The sequence below is a fragment of the Typopeltis vanoorti genome, chromosome 18 (genome assembly GCF_054136105.1).
Source record: "Typopeltis vanoorti isolate ZY-2024b chromosome 18, IOZ_Tvanoo_1.0, whole genome shotgun sequence".
In the NCBI taxonomy this organism is placed as follows: domain Eukaryota; kingdom Metazoa; phylum Arthropoda; class Arachnida; order Uropygi; family Thelyphonidae; genus Typopeltis; species Typopeltis vanoorti.
In genome coordinates, this window is record NC_143566.1 from 19797776 (window position 1) to 19820905 (window position 23130).

Below are 23130 nucleotides of genomic sequence, written 5' to 3' on the forward strand. Positions count from 1 at the left end.
CAGGGCTAAACTTATCTGCTCAAATGACAATGCCCTAACCACAGAACGAAACCACATCCTCAACATGTTCTCAGCCAATGGCTACCCCCCAAAAAAATCCAAAAAGTATTAAAACCAGTAAACCACCCCCCCCTCCCCCTCACAACAAGGATTACTCTAAATCCATCACCATTCCTTACATCCGAGGCACCTCAGAAAAAATCACAAAAATCCTAAAAAAACATAACTTAACTTCTTGTTACAAACCATATAAAAAATTGGCATCCCTTATCCGCTCAACAAAAGACCAACCCCCCCCACTAGACCTACCTGGTGTGTACCAGGTCCCTTGCAGCTGTAAGCTGTCCTACTTCGGCCAAATAGGCAGGAAAGCAAATATCAGAATTTCAGAACACAAGGACTACATCCGGTTTCACCAATACAGCCACTCTGGTCTTGCTGACCATGCTCTGGATACCTACCATAGAATACGGTGGAAAAAAGCCAGGATAATACACCGTTGCAAATACAGATATGAAAGGCTTTTCATAGAATCAGCTTCAGCCCTAAGAAACGTGCCAAACCTCAACAAATTTGGCTGCATGAGGCTTCCTCAAATTTGGGAAACCTACATCAGAAGACCTTCAGCCCAATCGCCCAAGAATACCAACATCGCCCGCTAGAGGGCACCATCAGGACTTTAGGGGAAATAACAGCTTCGTTCCTCTTACTCATTTATTGTTTTTGCTGTGCCTGCGTGCACGTATCTTGTACCTAAGTTCTTGAAAATGGCAGCGTGACATTGCCGAAATATAGAAATATATTAAAATTTATTTTAATGTATATCCTAGTACGTTGTAATTTCCTGAAATAATATAGTGAAAATGCATAACCAACGTCTAAGCCTTTCCACGAGAATTAAGATAAAAAGATAACATGGTATATTTAAAAAAATACTACTAGTTAACAAGTTTCGTTGAATAGATCAACATCTTCAGGTATCACAATCAAAGAAATATATAAAGAATTACAGAGACTTAAAATTGTAATAACAGAACAACTATAAAAAGACAGTAGCGTGTTTGAAAACAAAATGCGAGCTGGAGTTTCAAACAAACATATACTACGCGCTGTCGCGAGTGCGCCAGTACTGAACAGAGGCAACGTGTGCATCAGAGAGATTGAAACTCGGGCTGTTGTTGATATGAGAGGAATCTAGAGAAATTTCCCTAGATTCGACAATCTTTCTCTCAAGTTCATCATGGCACACATGGATGTTAGAAGTTTGAATCCAGTTCACAATGTGTTGGCAGCCTTCGTCTGAGTTAGCTGAAAAGAGAACGTGGCTAGAGAGAGCACTAGCTCTAGTCCTCTTATAGGAGATATCTCTACAGTGTTCTTCCAAACGTATACGGATGGATTTAGCAGTCTGGTCATAGTATGGCTTTCCACAATCACATAAAATCTTGTACTGAGTAGGAAGATGTTTTTCTTTAGATTTACTAAGCATTGAACGAAGTTTTTTGGAGCGTAGTGAAGCAAGTTCTGAAGTTAAACTTCTTGAGAATTTTGGCCAGGTTTGGTGAAAGAGAGCTGATGTGAGGCAAAGAGATGAAGGCTCTGGGGGAAGAGGGATCCTCAGAAGTAGTTGAGTGACTGGGGAAAGAAATTTGTCAATTTTCTTAGGAGAGAAACCATTATTAATGAAAGTTTTTTTAAGAAAAAGGAGTTCATTTTCAATTTCTGTTTCTTCTGTAAGTAAAGATTTGGCTCGATGACCTAAGGTGGAAATAATACCAAATTTTTGTGGGGATGAAGTGATGGGATGAAGCATGAAGGTATCTATCAGTATGAGTAGGCTTTCTAAAAATTGAGATTTTAATCATCTGGTAAGTTTCAGGTCTAGAAAGGGGAGGAAGTCATCGGATTCCAGTTCGAAGGTAAAAGAGATTTTTTCATAACAATTGTTTAGGTGGTCTAAAAATAAATTGAGGTTGTTGACACCATCTTCCCAGATGAGGAAAATATCATCAATATAGCGATACCAGAATTTTGGTTTAAGGTGGAAGGAGTTAATAGCTTTTTCTTCGAAATCGTTGAGATAATATATATATATATATATATATATATATATATTCATTTTAATATAAACTGACTAAAAATCCAAGAATTATAACAAATTGAGATTTATTTGAAAACGCAACATGTTTCGTCAGGATTGACTTCATCAGACGTTAAGAAGATAGAAAACTATTAAAAGACACTGAAAAAAACATTGAGACACTCTAAAGCTACTATACAATTATAAAGCTATAATATTCGACTGTAAATTACAGTTATTATGAACTTGAGCTGTAGTTCGTGTTAAAGTTCTATTGTTGTACACTTGTGTGTATGGAACCACACAATCTCCAGTATCTGATAGTAGAGCTGAAGATAAAGAGTCAGGCAAATTACAGCTGAGATTATTGTTCATATAAAGAGGGTCCAGGGTGATTTCTTTTGACTCGACAATGCGGCGTTCTACCTCATCGTGCAAATGTGTAGGCTTGAAGTTGTTGTCCAATTTACTTCATGTTGGCAGCTTTCGTTGTTCATGTTTATTGAAAACAGGACATGGCCTGATAGGGCAGTAGCTCTGGTTCTTTTGTAAGCGATGTTTCTCTGGTGTTCCTTGAGATGTAGGAGAATAGATTTCTCCGTTTGGCCATAGTAAGGTTTTCCACACTCACATGTGACTTTGTATACACCTGGGAATTGTAGAAGGTTGTGAGATTGTTTGTAGTTGCTGAAACTTGATCTTATTTTTGGAAGAGTCGAGAAGCACGTTTGTATGTTAAATTTCTTTAAGATTCTACTCAGTTTTTTGGATAGTGTGCTGATATATGGCAAGGAGATATAACCTTTGGAGTCATCCTGTGTTTCTACGTTGCTATGTTGATGGTGGGATAATTGTTTGTTGATACTTTTTAAAGAGTAGCCATTGCTTTTAAAGGTCCATTTAAGATGTTATAGTTCTTTTTTTAGTTCTTCTTCATCTGACAGTACAGATCTTGCACAATTCGCAAGAGTTGATATAATACCCAACTTTTGCACTGGATGGTGATGTGAGGGCGCATGCAAATATCTGTCCATGTGTGTGTGTTGGCTTTCTAAATATAGAGATTTTATTGATTCAGGCATCTTGGTGAGTAACATCTAGGGAACTATTTTCTTCAATCTCCATGGTCAATTTGATATCCTGATGGAGGTTGTTTAAGTTGTTGAGAAACCTGTGAAGATTCTCAATCATACCATGCTCCCATATGAGGAATATATCGTCCACATATCTAAGCCAAATTCCTGGTTTTAAACTAAAAGAGGAGATTGCCTTTTGTTCAGAATCCTCGAAAAATATGTTGGCTAATATAGGAGAGAGGGGGGGGCTTCCCATAGCTAATCCTTTGACCTGTTTATAAAGTTTACCTTCGAATTCAAAATAGCCAGAGTTTACACAGTGAGATAGTAGAGAGAACGTTTTATTTGAAATCTTGTTCTTTAAAATATGGAGAACATCTTGTGTCGGAATGTCGGTAAAGTGCTACCACGTCAAAGCTCACCATGATGTCAGAAGATTTGAGTTTTAAGTCCTTGATTTAGAGACAAAATCTAGGTTTTAATATAAGAAGATTTTCCCACATAAGCTTATAATGATGATGCCAGATATTTAAATAACCTGTAGGTAGGTGAGTCAATGCTGTCTACTATAGGTCTCAGTGGATAGATTTCTTTATGTATGTACCTTAGGGAGACCATATAGCCTTGGAATGAGTGGGTGTAAAGAACGGAAGGAAAGCAGTGTATTTCGTGGAATTTCTGTGGTCTTTTGTAGGAGATTATTGGTTCTATTGTGTATTTCTCTTGTTGGACCCCTCTCAATTTCCGAATAACCATCTGACTCTAACAATGTCAAGATTTTTTTCTCAGTAGTCTATTTTATCGAGAACTACAGTGGCATTCCCCTTATAAACTTTTAAGATGATGATGTCCTTGTTAATTCTTAGATTTTTAATTGCAAGTCTCTCACCAGGGGATATATTATCAGACAGAGGTTTTGCATTGTTGATTGCAAGAATTGCTTCTATGCGATGTAAACGCGTGTCTGTGGTAGGAAGTAGCGAAGCTGCTTTCTCCATCTTAGTTAAAAGTAGTTCTTTAGGAATGCATTTTGGTGCCAATACAAAATTTAGACCTTTTGAGAATTTTCTCTTCATGGGGACATATGACGATTTGTTAATCACCAAATTTTTAAGTCTGTTATGACAATTATTTAGAGTAGACCTTTCTTGTCTTGACTTGAGTAAGTTGAACTTTCTGATTAGCTTGTGTTTGTTTAAGGTTATATCTCCTTGCCATATATCAGCACACTATCCAAAAAACTGAGTAGAATCTTAAAGAAATTTAACATACAAACGTGTTTCTCAACTCTTCCAAAAATAAGATCAAGTTTCAGCAACTACAAACGATCTCACAACCTTCTACAATTCCCAGGTGTATACAAAGTCACATGGGAGTGCAGAAAACCTTACTATGGCCAAACGGAGAATCTATTCTCCTATGTCTCGAGGAACACCAGAGAGACATTGCTTACAAGAGAACCAGAGCTACTGCCCTATCAGGCCATGTACTGTTTTCAATAAGCACGAACAACGAAAGCCACCAACATGAAGTAAATTGGACAACAACTTCAAACCTACACATTTGCCATGATGAGGTAGAACGCCGCATTGTCAAATCACCTTGGACCCTCTTCATATAAACAATAATCTCAGCTATAATTTGCCTGACTCTTTATCTTCAGCTCTACTATCAGATACTGGAGATCGCATGGTTCCACACACGCACAAGAGTACAACAATAGAACTTTAACACGGACTACAGCTCAAGTTCATAATAACTGTAATTTACAGTCGAATATTATAGCTTTATAATTGTATAGCTTTAGAGTGTCTCAATGTTTTTTTCAGTGTCTTTTAATAGTTTTCTATCTTCTTAACGTCTGATGAAGTCAATCCTGACGAAACATGTTGCGTTTTCAAATAAATCTCAATTTGTTATAATTCTCGGATTTTTAGTCAGTTTATATTAAAATGAACATATCCAACCTCCGAGTTAATTGCAGTAGTCATCATACAATTATGATAATATATATATATATATATATATATATTATCATAATTCATTTTTACTCAGTGGGAAATATTATTAAAAAGTTTTAATGACTGATACCGAGAGATAAAAAGATGACATGGTATATTTGAAAAGATTTTACTAGTTTCGTTGAATAGATCAACATCTTCAGGTATCATAATCAAAGAAATATATAAAGAATTACAGAGACTTAATATTGTAATAACAGAACAAGTACAAAAAGACAGTAGTGTGTTTGAAAACAAAATGCGAGCTTGAGTTCCAAATAAACGTAGACTATGCACTGTCACGAGTGCACCAATACTGAACAGAGGCAACATGTGCATCAGAGAGATTGAAACTTAGGCTGTTGTTGATATGAAGAATCTAGAGAAATTTCTCTAGATTCAACAATCTTTCTCTCGAATTCATCATAGCACACATGGATGTTAGAGAGAGTGTGTATGTATATATACACACACACACAAACACACATAAAACTTATGTTTCTATATAATCATCATTATTAATATTATGTAGATTACAAATGCCAAGAAAGTATATTCATGGTTTCATCCTTTATCCAAGTGTAAGCAAACAAAGTTTGCATGTGAAGTAACTTCATGACTGGGCCACTTGTTTATAGTCGTTAATGACTTCACATCAATTGCCTTAGCATCATATAATGCAAAGTACATATCCTTATGAACAAGTATAATGCTGTGCATTATGGGAAGAGCCACTACCCCCAGACTGGTTTTTACCTTTATTGAGGTCTCATCAGTGGGAGCCAGATCCAGAAGTGATACCAAAGCTGAAATAATGAAGAAGCCATATTTCCATATACATGTAGTCAAAAGGTGTCACCTCTTATTACTAAAATACTCTGAATTAGAGATAGATGTTGAAAGTGTTTTCACTTAGTTATCCTATAAATTACAGATGTCAAGAAATTATATTCTTGGTTTCATCCTTTATCCAAGTATAAGCAAACAAAGTTTGTGCATGAAGTAACTTCACGAATGGGCTACTTGTATATAGAGGCTAATGACTTCATCAATTGCCTTAGTATCCTATAATGCAAAGCACATATCCTTATGAACAAGTATAATGTCAAGTAAATATTAGCATATGTGGTTTGCATTATGGGATATTAAGGCAACTGATGAGAAGTCATTAGCCTCTCGTCACTTCACATGCGAAAATTGTTTGCTTACACTTAGATGAAATCAAGAATATAATTTCTTAGCATCTGCAATTATAGAGAGGCCAAGAAATTATATTCTTGGGTTTCATCATTTAAAAGTGAAAAAACTTTTAATATTATGTGTTATAAAATATATGTTGTAAAAAATATTGTGTTTACCACAGAAGTTGAATTTTAACAGTAATTTAAACAGTAGAATTTTACTTTGTTCATATACACAAGATTACAATACAGATACATATAACACATTATGCATCTATATTCTTGTATTTGGATATGTACATAATGTAACTAGTGAGGTATGAATAATAGTCTGCATGATTAAAAAAAATTGTATATTTATATAAATATACAAAAAATTGTTTGTATATTTATATAAATAATGAATTTACTCTGCATTGTATGCCTGTACAAAACAGAAATATACTATTTTAATTGTATATATGTAAATACTGTGTATAATCATATTTTGTCAAACTTTGAAGGAAAAAAAAGTGAACTGCAACATATACAGTTGTCCCTTGAACAATGTGCAGAGATTAGGGACACTGACCCCCTCACACAGTTGAAAATCCACGTATAACTTTTGACTCCCCAAAAACTTAACTACTAATAGCCTACTGTTGAGCAGAAACATTGCCATTTGGCCAATTAACAGTCAATTACACATATTTTGTATGCTATACGTATTATATACTTATTCTTACAATAAAGTAAGCTAGAGAAAAGAAAATGTTAAGAAAATCATAAGGAAGAGAAAATACATTTACAGTACTATACTATATTTATAGAAACTGTAAGTTTATGTCATCAGTTTACAATATGAAATGTCTGTTTTGTCAGTACCTGCATCAACATTGTCCTATGATACAAAACACTGTAGATGTTATATGTATTACTAACATGAGACATCAAAAATGAAAAGATAATGTGAAAAAGAAATTCATATTTATTTATAGGTATAACAATTCATGCATTGATAACGAAGAAGTAGATAGCCTCATAATTAATAAGTTAAATTTATGCACTTATGATTTAATACTGCTGCTTTATATTTGTTTATGTTTCTCTTGACTGTGAATGGCACCATGTATGATCTGTAAGTGTTTGTATACATAAGTTTTGATAAATTTTCACTTTTTATAATAAATTTGTGTATATTTCATGGAGTAATATAAAATGATAAAAGACTACTATCAACATACTGTATATTTTATGCATTCATGACTTACCTAACTTTTTCTTATTTATTTAGATATTTCTAGGCTATGTGCTTTGTCTGCAAGTTTTTTCAAATTGTCGCAAATCTCGAACAATTTTCCAATATATTTATTGAAAAAAATCTGTGTATAAGCGGACCCGTGCAGTTCAAACCACTGTTGTTCTAGGGTCAACTATAATATTATTTAGCTTGTGTAACTATGAATTATAAAATTGTAAATTATTACTGGTTATTATTAATAATAGCAATATAGGAATGACATTTCATTTCTCGTTCATTAGTGTATCAGGTAATGTATTTTCTCATCAACTACATGTTATGCAATTATAATGATATTATTTATAATCTGTACTGAATAACAGGTTCACATGTTGTTTAGTACAATACATGTAGTATTGTTTTCTAACTTTTACAGGGTATGATTGAGGGATGATAAAGTGTTTTAAATAATAATAAAGTGACTTGTGACTTTTACTCCTCCTTTCCACGGTCAGACTGCTGTTTTCTTTCTTCTGATTCAGTTACCTATTGTGATCTTGTCACAGAAATAATCGGTATTGGAGGGGAAACTTTCATTCCTCACTCTGTTCAAATTACACAATCCATGTCTAAATGATGATACTCCAAAACGGGTGCAAGGACTGTCCAAGAAAAGCAAAGAGTCTTTCACGAGTGCTTGAGACCAAAACATAGCTTCACTCACAGCCTATGCAGTTGCCCCAACACTTGTAAAACCATAATTAAAAGGGCAAAGTCTAAATTGAACAAAGATAAATGTAGAAAACTCACTGCATGCTGCTGGCAGTCATGCCTTCTGATCCCTAGCCATGGCCATTGGGATGAAACTTTTGTCCATCTGTGCTTCTTCTATCTCACCCTAACAGTAGCATTGTAACATAACCTAAAGATAAGAGTGATGTCTTGGCTTCATTCTTTTCTTCCAACTCCTAAACAGATGACCATTGCATACCTCCTGTGACTTTCTCACCAAAAAAGACAACAGAAGAATCTTGAATAACTTCATCATAATCATCATCATCAAATTCCTGCCATGTACCCTCAAGGGGTGTACAGGATATGATAGTACTATATGAAAAATTTACATCATTACTAACTTCCTATCTACAATTTTCCTCCAAATCAGTCTGTTACTTGTCAAGACTCCAACATTATCAGATCTTATATTTCTATCGTCTAAGGCACTTTGTACCGTATCAATCCACCTATATCTTGGTCTTCCTCTGGGTCGTTTTCCTGCCAACCTGGCAGAGAACACTTGTTTTGCTAATCTTTCCTCTCCCATTCTATTTAAGTGACCATACCATCTGAGATTAGCTCTGCTAACGCATTCCTGGATGCTGACAATGTCAAGTTCTTTCCTAATATCCTCATTTTTAATATGATATTGCCATTGATGCCATCTGTTCACGCCTCTAATCTTTCTCAGGACTCTCATATCTGCGGTCTCTAGTCTTTGGTCAAGTGTTTTACTTCTGACCCAGCTCTCATATCCATAAGTTAAAATTGGTTTGAACACAGTCTTGTATACAGCTAATTTAGTGTTCCGACTAATTTCTTTCTTATTCCATATGAATTTATTCAATTGACTTCCCACGATACCAGCTTTGCTGATTCTGTTGTCTATTTCTATATTTAGTTTACCATCTTCGGTAAAAATTGTGCCTAAGTAGCTGAAATGTTTTACTTGTTCCACAGGTTCTCCATTCACAACACAGTTGACATTTTCAATGATTCTGCCTATTTTCATTGTCTTTGTCTTTTTATTGCTGACCTTCATACCATATCTATTACAACAGCTATTCAATTTAGTCAGAGAATCTTGCAGACTTGTAGCGGATTTATTTAGAAGTATAACATCATCCGCATAAAGCAAAGAGCTGACATTAACATCTCCAATTTTGATATCAGGTTTAATACCACATTCCTTCATAATGTGATCCATATAGATAATGAATAACAGAGGGGATAATGTACATCCTTGTCTCACACCAGATTTAACATTAAACCATCTTCCTGTACTTCCTTCAATTCTAACTGCTGACTCACAACTCAAATAAAGACTAAGTATTGCTTGATATAATGCCCCATTGACACCATATAACTGCAGCGTATTGAATAGATTCTCTCTTGGCACCTTGTCATATGCCTTTTCCAAATCGACAAAACTTAAATACAGATCTTTGTTATATTCCCATGCTTTCTCGACTATTTGTCGTAAAGTGAAGATCTGATCCTGACAGCCTCTATTTGGCCTGAATCCAGCTTGTTCTTCACCAAGCTTTTCTTCCACAATTCTTCTCAACCGTTTCTCAAGTATACTTGCATAGATCTTGCCAGGAACACTCAGTAGGGAAATACCTCTGTAATTCTCACATTCAGTTTTATTTCCCTTTTTATATATGGGTACTATGAGAGCTCTACTCCAATCATCGGGAATTCGTCCCTCTGTCCAGGCTTTCTGAACTATGCAGTGCAGCCACTGTAAGACTCTTATACCACCATACTTCAGCATTTCTGGTCGAATATCATCTACTCCTGCTGCCTTTCCACATTTCAAGCCTTTGATGGCTTTTTCTACTTCAAGTATAGATATGTATTCCTGACTGCATGCCTGGTCAGTGTTTTTTATCACTGTGCTGTCATCACTGCTTGTTTCATTTAGCAGTTTTTCAAAGTAATTACTCCATACTTCAAGGATATCTTTTTCTCCTGTTTTCATTTCACCTTTATCATCTCTAATTCCTTTCACAGCACTCTTTCCTCCATTCCTAAGCTTCTTCAACAACCTCCAGAATATTTTGCCACCTTCTTGATATTTATTTTCTATATTCTTGCCAAAGTCCTCCCATGACATTTGTTTAGCTAGTTTTGCACACTGTTTAGCTTTCTTACATTTGTCTCTGTATTCTGTAAGAGTAAAAGCTGACTTATTTGCCAGGAACTTTTGATATGCTTTCTTCTTTTCCTTCACTGCCTCTTTAACTTCCTGTGTCCACCAGGGAGTTCTGATTTTTTTATCTTTGCACACAACCTCACCACATGCCTCTCTGGCAGAATCAATCAATGTTTCCTTCAGAGTTTGCCACTGAATCTCCAAGGTTTGATTCCTGTTCTCAAACTCTTTCATTTTCTTTTCAATAATATTTCTGTATTTTAGTCTACAGTTTACATCTGAGAGCTGCTCAACTTTTATTCGCTTTAAAACTTTCTTACATGTTATTCTTTTCAATATGAAATTCAATTTTATCCTGCTCAAGACTAAATAGTGATCACTTCCAATTTCAAATCCTCTGTACACTCTGGTGTCCTGCACCAGGGAGAAAACATCACTATCAACAATAACATAGTCAATGAGACTTTTCTTATTCCTAGCCTCTTCTCTCCATGTGAATTTGTGCACATTTTTATGTTGGAACATGGTGTTAGTAATAACCAGTCCATGTCCTGAGCAGAAATCCAACAGATATTTGCCATTATTATTAGCTTTGCTCTTTTCTCCAAATTTTCCCAAAATATTTTTGTATGTCTCACAATCATTTCCTACTCTACTATTTAGATCCCCAACAAGGACCAACTTTTCCTTTTTCATTGTGTCAGTTGCTTTTTCTAAAGCCTCAAAAAATTCCTCCACTTCTACCTTAGTAGAACCTTCTGTGGGACCATAGGCACAAATAAGTCTCATTGTCCAGTTCCCCATTCTCATATTTGCCCACATTACTCTACTTGAGACTGACTGCCATTCAAGAAGATTAGCCTCGTATTTTGTGTTGAATACTATGGCTACTCCTTCTTTTCCTTGATTGTTATTGCCTGAATATAACATTTTGTATTTATTGCTCAGAAAGATCTCACCAGTTTTGGTCTTTTTTGTTTCAGTCACCCCTATTATGTCGATCTGGTACTTATCTAATTCCTCAGCTAGCTCCATTTCTTTGCCATTCAGGCTTCTTACGTTGATAGTACCGATCTTTAACTCTGGTGATGTTGAGTTGGGGTTTGTTTTCAGATTTGTTCCAGTAGCTGACTTTTCGCTGTTCGCCCTGGTTCCCTGGCGAAAACAACGGGGGCCTTGTTTAACCGGGCGACGCCCCAGCCGGCATGAAATTTTGTCATGTTGTACCATCATTTTTTATTTTGGTTTAACCAATAAGAATACAATTTGGTCGGCTAAATCCCAAATTGCCAGCCCATCCTCGTTCGTTCAGTATCAAAGTAGATAACCAACAGGGTGCACCACGAGAAGGTGAGGATTGGACATTAGGTCAGAAGCCCTGGTCGGTTCTCCGCATTCCTTTAAAGGCTATGTGGAGGTCTCCTCTCAGTTATACAGCTTTGACCCTTAAGCACCCCTCTTGAATAACTTAGATACTACAAACAGCCAGTCCTGATAGAATTCCATACATTGTGCTCAAGAGATGTATTCCTGAACTAACACCTGTTTTCCATCATCTATTCACTAATCTGTACTCAGCTGGGCATCCACTCTTCAGCAAGGAAGAAAGCTCATATACAGAGTGATTAAAATTAAAGTATCCCTATTTAAGGCCTTGTGGAGCACCATCCGATGATCCAAATGCTGTGAAACTTTGCAGGAATAAGTTGTGCATCATGGGGAAATATCAAAAGGAAAAAAGTAATTCCAAAATTCACCACCATACCAAAGGCATGAAGTTTAATATCATGAAACTCCGCAAGTACCAGGAGGGTTTAAAATCATGGATACGGGATTTTCCCATCCACAGTAATGGCACTAGCCTTGCCCAAATGTGCTTTGCTCATGGTGCCATACTACCTAAACAACTACAATGCTATTGATGCACTCTGCGAATTTTGTCACCTGAGCAAATGTCGACAAGGTCCACTATCTCCACATGTTCTGCGACGAATGATTAGTTGACGTGAAGAAATGGGATCACTAGTTTGCAACTTCTGCCCGGTCTAAATTCCCAATCAGTTCACAACAAATGAATGAAGTTGCTACTGCCATAGTGGAACAGGCCATGAATGACGGCACTGGTTCCTGCAGTGCACATGCTGTATGAAAACATGTGGATATGCCTTACACAACTTACTCGAAAATTCTATGGAAGATTCTGCATTTCTACCCATTCAATATAACCCTGACACAGGAGTTGCATCTGCAGAACTTTGTAAGTCGAATTATAGTCATCTTAACATTTCTTTACTCAAGTAGAGTTAGACAATGCGTGTTCATGGATGATTTTTGTGGGAAGATGAGGCTCACTTTCACCTCAATGGAGTTGTGAATACCCATAATTTCCAGATAATGGCTATGCAAAAACCACATGCAACCCAACAAATTCCTTTGCATTCACCCAAAGTTATTTGACCCAAAGTGAATGTGAAGATTCACCAAAGATAGTAGCTTTGATAACTGGGTTTAGATCTTCCTTTATCATTGGCCCATTCTTCTTTGAGGGCATTTGTCAGTTGGGTCTTGTGACTTGTGCAGTTACTGCCGAGAGGTATCACGATATGACAAACAATTTTGTTGTGCCACAGCTACAGCAGCAGTGCTTGTGCATGGAGTCAGTCATTTTCATACAGGGTGGAGCTGCCCCCCCCCCCCCCCCCCACACAAGAATACATGAAGCCACAATGATCAGCCATGTGTTTCTCACTGCATGGCTACTGCAACGTGCAACATCAGACCAGGCTGTGTTCTGCCATTCAACACAGTGTGTTGAATGGCATACTGGGAAGAGTAGCAATGGAAGGTTCATGTCAAATTCAACCTACACTAGTGGCCAAAATTGTGAAAACCTTTTGGAAAAAGTGTATTTTTGAGGTTTGATGGCTCATAACAACACTTTTTTTTTTTGGTGTAATACCGTAAAATTATATATCAATGGAAAGATAATTTACTCAAGAATGTAATGCAACAAAGTTTGATTATTTGTATTCTATGAAAAGTTATAGCCAAATAACCAGAAAAAAAAAATACAACTTGCTTAGGTTGATATGAAGTCATGTTGGAGGCTTACTGAATTGTATACAGCACTCAGAAAGGATTAAAAACAGAATTTTATTCTTCCTATATTTCGTCTCAGTCAATGAGACATCTTCAGGAATTACAAAAAAACTAATGTAACATAAAAACAAATAACAAACAATACTAAGCCCAACCATGTGGGTGACACTCAAGTCCTATCTAGGTGGAGCGCCTTCTAAGGGCGGTTGTAGATGGTCTGGAATGTAAAGTGGGACCTCTGGTGATAAGCATTTCCCAAATCTTAGGAAGCTTAATGCAAACCATATTTGTTAAGATTTGGTTGATTCCTGAGAGCTGCTGCTGCTCATTCTAAGAATAGTCTTTTTCTTTTGAATTTGCTGTAGTGGAGCATGGTGGTTTTTTTTTTTTTTTTCCCCCATGAGATCCTGTGGGTTGTATCCAAGACATGGTCAGCCAGGCCTGACTGACCATATTCGTGGTTGCAGATGGATGACTTGTGTTCCTCCAGGCAGATAGTATCTGATATCTGCCTGTCTATCCAAAGTACACCAGTTTACAGGAACAGGGTACTTTATAGACTCCAAGCACTGAGAGAGGAGGGAGCTGATCTTTTGTAGAGCGGATAAGGGTAGCAAATTTGTGGTGGGGCTTAAATGCTGTGTGCAGGTTGTACTTTTTTACAATCTTGGCTATTTATTCAGATGTGCCACAGATGTAGGGTATGGTGACGGCATTTCTAAACTCTTTTTTGAAGAGAAGACTGGAAAATGGGGGGGAGGACCTGATTATTTTTTAAATGCTGTGATCGCTGTAGCCATTGGAGAAGAAAGTGTTGTGTATGTGGTCAAGCTCAGTTGTAAGGGCAGTTCCACTGGAACAAAGATTGTGGGCTCTCTTGGTAAGAGTTTTAATAATGCCATATTGTTCAGCAGGGTGGTGGGAACGTTTGTGGATGTATCAACCTGTCTGCATGGGTTTTCTATATACCGTGAAGGAAAGTGCACCATTGGGAAGTAGTGTAACTAAGGTGTCTAGGAAGGGTAAGCAACTGTTCTTTTCCTTTTCCATCGTAAACTGGATTCTTGGATGTAGGCTGTTGAGGTGACTGAGGAAGGCGTCTAATGTGTCTGGGCCATGAGGCCAAATAGAGAACACATCATCTACATATCTTCGCCAGATGGAAGGTTTGAGAGGGGCTGAGTCTATGGCTCGTTTTCAAAATCTTCTATAAAAATTGGCAAGAGGGGCAAATCCATAGCGGTTCCTTCTATCTGCTTATAGATTTTGTTCTTCCAAGAAAAATAACCAGAATAGATGACTAAAGAAAAGAGATCTAAGGTGTCAGAAGGAAAAACGTTTTTTAAGAGTGTTAAGGTATCAATTAAGGGAATATCAGTAAACAAAGAGGAGATGCCAAAGCTTACCAATATGTCTGTGTTATTTAAGTTAAATTTTCTATGAGGATTTTGAAATGGGTAGAGTTTTTTTATGTAGGATGTGGAAAGTCCAGTGAGAGGGGTCAAAGAGTTGGCCAGCTGTTTTGACAGTTTGTAGCAAGGTGAGTTAGTGGCATCTACAATAGGTCTTAGTGGGGAATTGGGTTTGTGGATTTTTGGTAAACCGTATATTCAGGCAGACAGAAAGGTTTTAGTTTTTTCATGATTTCTGAGGGCCAGGAAGACACTTTTTTAAGTAAGTTTTTTTTTTTAGATTTTTAACCTGTGTTTTTGTGGGATCGTGTTCTAACAGGGTGTAGGTAGAGCGATCTCGGATGATAATCTCCATTTTTCGATTGTATTCCGTGGCATTACCCTTATCAGCTCTGGTGATAACGATACTTTTTTCTTTTCATAATTTCATAAGAGCAGTGTGCTGGGAGGACTATAAATTACATTTTGGAGGCGAAGACTGGGCGAGGATGTTGGCGACATCAAGCCTGATGTTGTTTGCTATCTCCGATGCTAAGTGACAGATCCCGCGTTTGACGCTGAACATCACATTAAGCACTGGCACTTCTTTCGGAGCGACTGCAAAATTGTGGTCGAGGCTGAGGGCACTGACGGCATTGTCATTGACCCTTTTGGACGATAAGTTAACTACCGTCTGGAACGGTTGAATTTGCGGTTGCGGCTTGGTTTTACAAAGGTTGTTCAATTTTTGGATATGTTTATTTTTGATTTTTTGAAATTCTTTCTGTGCAGAAGCTTCCAAGATGCCAGAGAGAATAGACCAATGTTCAGGGTTAAGTACAGCAGAGAGCTCCGATTGTAAGGAGCCAATGGCGGCATTCGTAATGGAGAGGATGGAACGAGGAGCGGCGATTTGTTCCCTCAGTAGTGCAAAGCTGGCGTGGTTATAAATGTGGAGGGCTTTTTTGGAGTGGAAGTTGATCGTTAGCTTAACATAGTTCAGTATTACTCTTGTATCCCGACATCTTTTTAAAAAGGCCAGCCTATTTAGTTGCATAGATAGTCGTAGTTTCGACTTACCATATTATCTGGATTTGTGAGCTATATCTTCTCCATGAATGATTAGAATCCGTGTGCAGAGGCTTAAGAACTGTGAGGACATCATGTTGGAGGCTTAATGGATTGTATACAGCACTCAGAAAGGATTAAAAACAGAATTTTATTCTTCCTATATTTCGTCTCAGTCAATGAGACATCTTCAGTGACATGAGATCCTCTCCCCCCATTTCCCAGTAGTCTTCTCTTCAAAAAGAGTTTAGAAATGCCGTCACCATACCCTACATCCGTGGCACATCTGAAAAAATAGCCAAGATTTTAAAAAAGTACAACCTGCACACAGCATTTAAGCCCCACCACAAATTTGCTACCCTTATCCGCTCTACAAAAGATCAGCTCCCTCCTCTCTCAGTGCTTGGAGTTGATAAAGTACCCTGTTCCTGTAAACTGGCGTACTTTGGACAGACAGGCAGATATCAGATACTATCCGCCTGGAGGAACATAAGTCATCCATCTGCAACCACGAATATGGTCAGTCAGGCTTGGCTGACCATGTCTTGGATACAACCCACAGGATCTCATGGAAAAAAATCACAATGCTCCACCACAGCAAATTCAAAAGAGAAAGACTATTCTTAGAATGAGCAGCAGCAGCTCTCAGGAATCAACCAAATCTTAACAAATATAGTTGCATTAAGCTTCCAAAGATTTAGGAAATGCTTATCACCAGAGGTCCCACTTTACATTCCAGGCCACCTACAACTGCCATTAGAGGACACTCCACCTAGATAGGACTTTAGTGTCACCCATGTGGTTGGGCTTAGTATGGTTTGTTATTTGTTTTTATGTTATATTAGTTTTTTGTAATCCCTGAAGATGTCTCATTGACTGAGACAAAATATAGGAAGAATAAAATTCTGTTTTTTATCCTTTCTGAGTGCTGTATACAATCCATTAAGCCCCCCCAACATGATGTCCACACAGCACTTAAGCCTGTACACACTGATTGATATGAAGTAGCTTCCTTCATTTGAATGTAGCCAATGAACATGAGTGTTTAGAGAGCCAATCAGGTGTCATCTTGTTTTGGCAATGAGCCAATAAGGTCATAGTAGGATTCAACTATTGATGTCATGTATTGGAGCTGAGAGGAGAACATTTGTCCGTGTGTTACATGATTGCTATCAAGTTGGTTGGTTTTTTTTTTTTTTTTTGTGTTCTTTCATTTAGTGAGCTTGTAAAATGTAATAAAATTAAAGAAATGGCGCAAAGAGTTGACCGGTCACCCAGAAAGCGATGTAAAATAGTACTATTAAGTGAACAAGGCTACAGTTATGAAGAAATTAGAAGAAAATATTGGTGGAAACTTAACAAAAGGTGGCATTTCTAAATTTCTGAAGAAGTATAAGGAGACTCAGTCACTACAAAACCAGATTGGTAAAGGCAGGAAAAGGTGCACAACAGCAAGTGATGATAGAAGAATTGGGAGAATCTGCCTACGTGACAGAAAAAAAACATTTGGGTGTATATAAGATGAAATGCCGCAATACAATGTGAAGTTGAGTGCATGGACTGTTCGGCACAGACTGCAGGAATTTGGTCTAAATGCTGGAATTCCACAAAAAAAAAGCCATTTTTATCTCTCAAACAAAGGTTGAAAAGATTAAACTGGGCAGCAGAACAATGGGACAGTGTTATTTGGAGTGATGGCATAAAATACGTAAGCAGAGGAATCGGAGAAGGTTTGCATCCTGATTGCATTACACCTACCATGAAACACCCACTTAGAGTTATGAGATGGGGTTGTATGACATCAAAAAGTGTGTGCAGAATTTGCGTGATTAATGGGAATATATATGCCCAAAAATACATAAATTAAATACTTGAGCCCAAAACGAAGCCTTCCGCACGTGATCTTTTCCATGATAATGAAGCATTTATATTTCAACAGGATTCAGTTCCATGTCATGTTGCTGCTGCGTGCAAAAAGTGGTTTCAAAATAATCATATTCCATTGCTGGAATGGCCGAATAGCCCAGACCTTAACCCAATCGAAAATCTATGGAGCTGACTAAAGAATTTTGTTAGTCAGAAGCAACCCACCAATAAAACCCAATTAATAGAAGCCATAATTTCACATTATAACAGCTGCAGAACTAAAAAACTTTGCAATGGGAAGCCGTTGCAAGGCCGTAATTAACGCTAAAGGTTACCCAACTAAGTATTAACTCACATTGTGAGAATTTTTGTATATCTCATTTTTTCTGTGTGTTTCACTTTTCTTCTTTATAACTGCTATTCTATTAAAAAATCCATCATAAAAGTTATTGCATTACATTCTTGATTAAATTATCTTTCCATTGATATATAATTTTATGGTATTACTCCAAAAAAAAGTGGTGTTATGAGCCATCAAACCTCAGAAATACACTTTCTCCAAAAGGTTTCCACAATTTTGGCCACTAATGTATTTTAATGTTTCATTATGGCTGCAGTGACTACTCAGAATTCATTTTTGTGTATGTTGAAGGAAAACGGAAACCTGAATGAGATTCCACTTAAAGTTCCATATATGCTATGAATTCTTATCCAAAATTTATTAAGTGATAAGTTGTTCATCAAATTTTTCAACCTTGTGTCTGAGGAAAATTCTACCACCATATCTTTTTCATTCATATAAATAAAAAAACTTCTCTCAAGTCCTAGCATGAAGAACAATAATAGTCAGATATAAGTAAAAATATTTTCAAGTGACTGATCATGATCAGTTTTAGCTGGTCATAACTAGCTTCTATTCCTCTTTTCCGAGTCATTTATTCAGTCCATTAAAGCAGCGCTTCCCAAACTGTGGGCCGCGGCTCCCTTGGGGGGCCGTAGGGTTTCTTGAGGGGGGCTGTGAAATAATGAAAACAAATTTAAAATCTTTTAAGACTAAGTAATTTTTTTTATCTTAAAAGAAACATATTTAATTTTTATTTATTATTTTTTATATTTTAATGGGAAAAAATCACACATTGGTGGGGGTTCATAAATTTTGCTTCCTACATATTTCGGCACTTAATGAATATTAGTAAATATATGCTTATTCATATAAGTTTCATTTCAAAGCAGAAATCTAAGAATTGCAGTTTCAAATATTTCATCTGATATTGACTTTTGGGTAGCAGTATTGCAACACATCCATCACATTAAATTGTTATTAAACTTCTTTTATGTTTTTAATTCTTTCTTTATTACTAATCGTTTTACGTTTCATGTGCTTGTACTGCAAATGTACAATAACAATATACAGTATCTATCTATATAAAAATATGAGATAATGTGCATGTAAGATGCTAAAAATGTAATATTTGCATTTGATGTTTGCGACGATATTCGCTATGTTTGTTTTGTATTGAATATAAATACAATAAATATTATAATAATATATGTCTATATTACGATTTTTTTTCAAGGGGGGGGGGGGGGGCATGAAAAATTTAAATTTTTCCACAGGGGTCCCGACCAGAAGTTTGGGAAGCACTGGACATATCACAAAGCAGTTATTTTAAATTCAAAGTTATATATTTTTATCCTGTTCTTCTGTTTTATTATAACTGTTGAATATCATTTTCTATGTTCTCTGAAATAGATAAACACATTCAAAACTTAAAATATATCTGAAAGATAACATAATTCCACATTCAGTGGAACAAACACAGACTGCTGTATTTCTGAAGAACTGCACAAAGTCACAGTTTAAGGGGACTGGACTTTATAAAATGTACTATTTTAAGAACTACTCAGAATACCTGATTCAACTTTATATTTGACTTTCTATAAATTTCTGTTTCAATGTGTTCTATATCTGTTGCTACTTGTTTCTTTCTTTCTTTCTTTTTCTAATCTATTCTACCACTAAAGAGTTGATTTATAAATGTCATGGAGAGGACACATAAGCTCTATCTTGCATGTAAATAAGCTCTAGCATACTTACTTGTTGTATAGCAATGATGACAAGCATAACCACTCAAATCTCTTGAATCTGAGTCATCAGAATCATCCTCTTCACTTGCTGAACTGAGATCCACTGTAAAATATACATAAATTAATTGAAAATTTAGCAATGAAAAATAAAAAAGTTTAAAGAATATACTATAAATAAATTAATAATGATTTAATCATATTAAATCATTATTAAGTGAGTGGGTTTCATGATTAAGAAAGACATCTTTAAATGTGTAATGGGGCTGTGGCCCATAAACGAAAGAATAATATTTATTATATTAGCTGCAAAGCCTTTTAACATTATGATGACTCACAATGACGAATAGAAGATTTTTATAATAACTTACAAAAATCTATAGAATATGTAAAATCAAATGAGATACTCATAGTGATGGGTGACTAATTAGTCATAATCTTTAGACTCATGAGTGTATATGTATTTATATAAGCCTGTCCTCTCATTGCCAGGATTAGATTTATAAATTGAAGTTACTTGATTGCAGCCAACCATTGTTCTATATTTTTATGCTCTATATTTTTAACTAAAAATATAGAGCCAAAAATTTTTCAATTTGGCATAATTAAGATATTAAAATGGGGATATATAGATCCGACCACATTTTATAGCCAAATAAAAAAATAAAAAGTTTCAAAAATTTATCATAGACCTTATGAGAATATTACCTTTGGCATTAGAGTTGCTTTGGTATACACTACGTAAAAAACTTCAGCTTGCCCAGGTTCATGTATGTTTGTCTTTTATTTGTGCTTAAATTAGATTTCACTGGTCTGACAACTGTTTCGAACTAGTTGGTTCTCATCAGAGACCAGGAAGAAAACCAGAGAGGAAAAAACTCTCTCATTAAAATGAAGGATATTATAACCATGGTATTATCATATGATTTAATATGATTCTTCTTCTTCAAGTGTCATCCCCTAGAAGGAGGTTGGCAACCATGTCATGGAACCTTTTTCTTTCTTTTGCTGCTCTGGAACATTTATGGTAATTCAAGCCAGTCCAGTCCTTAATGTCTTCAAACCACATTCTCCTGGGTCTACCTCTCCCTCTTTTTCCATCCGATTTCCCTTCTAATATTAATTTCTGAATGCCTTCTTGTCTAGTTCGATGTTCGAATATTTAAGTTTCCGCTCTTTAATTATTTTCATTAATGTTCTTTTCATTTTTGCTTTCTTTAAAACATCTTCGTTTTTCATTTTCTCTGTCCATGGTATTCTTCTGATGGTCCACATTTCGAAAGCTTCTAATTTTTTCTCTGCTTCTTTATTTAGAGTCCAAGTTTCACTGTTGTAGAGAAGGCTTGACCAGATATAGCATTTTATTAATCTTTTTCTTGTGTCTATATTAATGTCTCTGGATGTTAGAACAGTTTTCATATCAGTAAAGGCTTTTCTTGCTATCTCTATTCTTCTTTTTATTTCTTTAAGGGAATTTCCTCTGTCTGTAAACATTTGTCCCAAATATATAAAAGACTGAACCTGTTCAATTTTCTTTTTGTTAATAGTTATGTTTAGTTTCTTATTTATTGGTTCTTTTGATATAATCATGCACTTTGTTTTCATTAGGTTAATAATTAGTCCCATGTCTAAGCTTCTGTTGTAAATTTCTGTGACTAAGTTTTGAAGATCATCTTCAGATTCAGCTATAAGGACTGTGTCATCTGCATAACTGAAGTTGTTGAAGTTCCTATCTCCGACTTTTACACCCTTCAGTTCTGAAATATTTTTTAAAAACTTTGGCAATGAGAGGACAGGCTTATATAAATACATATACACTCATGAGTCTAAAGATTATGACTACCTGCTTAGTAGTGTGCTGAGTATACTTAGATGGAGATAACTGCTCTTGGCACTAGCTCCACTAGAGAATAACATCCACCAGGATGTTATTCTCCCTTTGGTCCAGCAATTGAGCAAGACACAAGTATCGACCACTGGATGCTGCCTCCCACATGATCCCACAAATGTTTGATGGGATTCAAATCAGAAGAATTAGGTGGCCAGGAGCACATGGAATGATTGGACATGCTCTTTGAACCATGCTCACGCAATACGAGCCCTGTGATATGGGCACTGTCTTGCTAGAAGAGTCCAGCAAGACAGTTCCATCAGGCCACAATGACATGATATAACCTAGGCCAATCCCCAGGAAAGAATTAGAGGCTAAGGTGCATTCATTAAGGATTAGAGGACCCAGTGATGTCCCTGAGGAGAACAATCCCCATACAAAGATACTGTCACTACCAACCAACCATGAGATCAAGTTGACCAGCAATGGGGGGGGGGGGGGTCAAAATGTTTTAGCTCATGAGTATATGTAAATCCACACAGAACTTGCATACCTGTACACTGGTACCATGTGTAGACAAGAGTTAAGGGAGAAGGAATACATGGATTTTATTTATTTTCATTTATGAAAGAGTCGTTTCTACACTTCATGAAGGAGGTTTCAGTGCCCATGAAACTGCAGAAGAATAACAAGACTAAAATAGACAATCCATGACACAGTGGTTGAAATGAGTTAGTGAGACCAGGTCCAGTGCTCAGCTTGAATTCCTCTATATGGCATCAAGAATCCTATCTTCATAGTTTGCTGTTTATCTCATGTGTACATTTTCCTTGGCTTCTCTGTGTTGAAAAACAGGGAGGTCTATAATATCCTCTATTTTATAGCTCATGGGTGTATGCAATGTTTTACCCTCCTGGGATTCCAGGGTAAAAACACTGTTTACATGACACATCTAATACACTTCATGTCTCTTGTGGTCAGAATTACATCCAGTATCTAATTCTGAAGGATGTGGTTACTACTAACAGTCCTTTCAAAAGTACAGCTAAAATTGCAGGGTATTCTCATTCAGCAACAAGAATAAACTGGTTATATATTTCTAATAAACTAAATATATAAGAACTGTTAATATTTAAACTATATACTATGAACATTTAATTTCATACATGCATGCTTTCCAGATGTCTAATTCAAATTGTTGAAGATGTCTAATTCAAATTTAGTAGAGTAAAACCGTAAATTAAAAAACAGATTTACAAATTCACCAACAATACAGAAAGCATACTGGGGGCAAACAAA

At 36.2% G+C, this 23130-nt stretch overlaps 1 protein-coding gene across 5 annotated transcripts in view; it reads right to left on the bottom strand.

Annotated features, from left to right (window-relative positions):
- Gug (arginine-glutamic acid dipeptide repeats grunge) overlaps nucleotides 1–23130 on the bottom strand; it is a 565908-nt gene that overhangs the window by 139660 nt on the left and 403118 nt on the right. For all 5 annotated transcript variants that reach the window (XM_090408198.1, XM_090408202.1, XM_090408199.1 and 2 more), the window contains one exon: nucleotides 20014–20106. In XM_090408198.1, the coding sequence (XP_090264324.1) occupies nucleotides 20014–20106 (93 nt within the window). The remainder of the gene's footprint in view (nucleotides 1–20013; nucleotides 20107–23130) is intronic.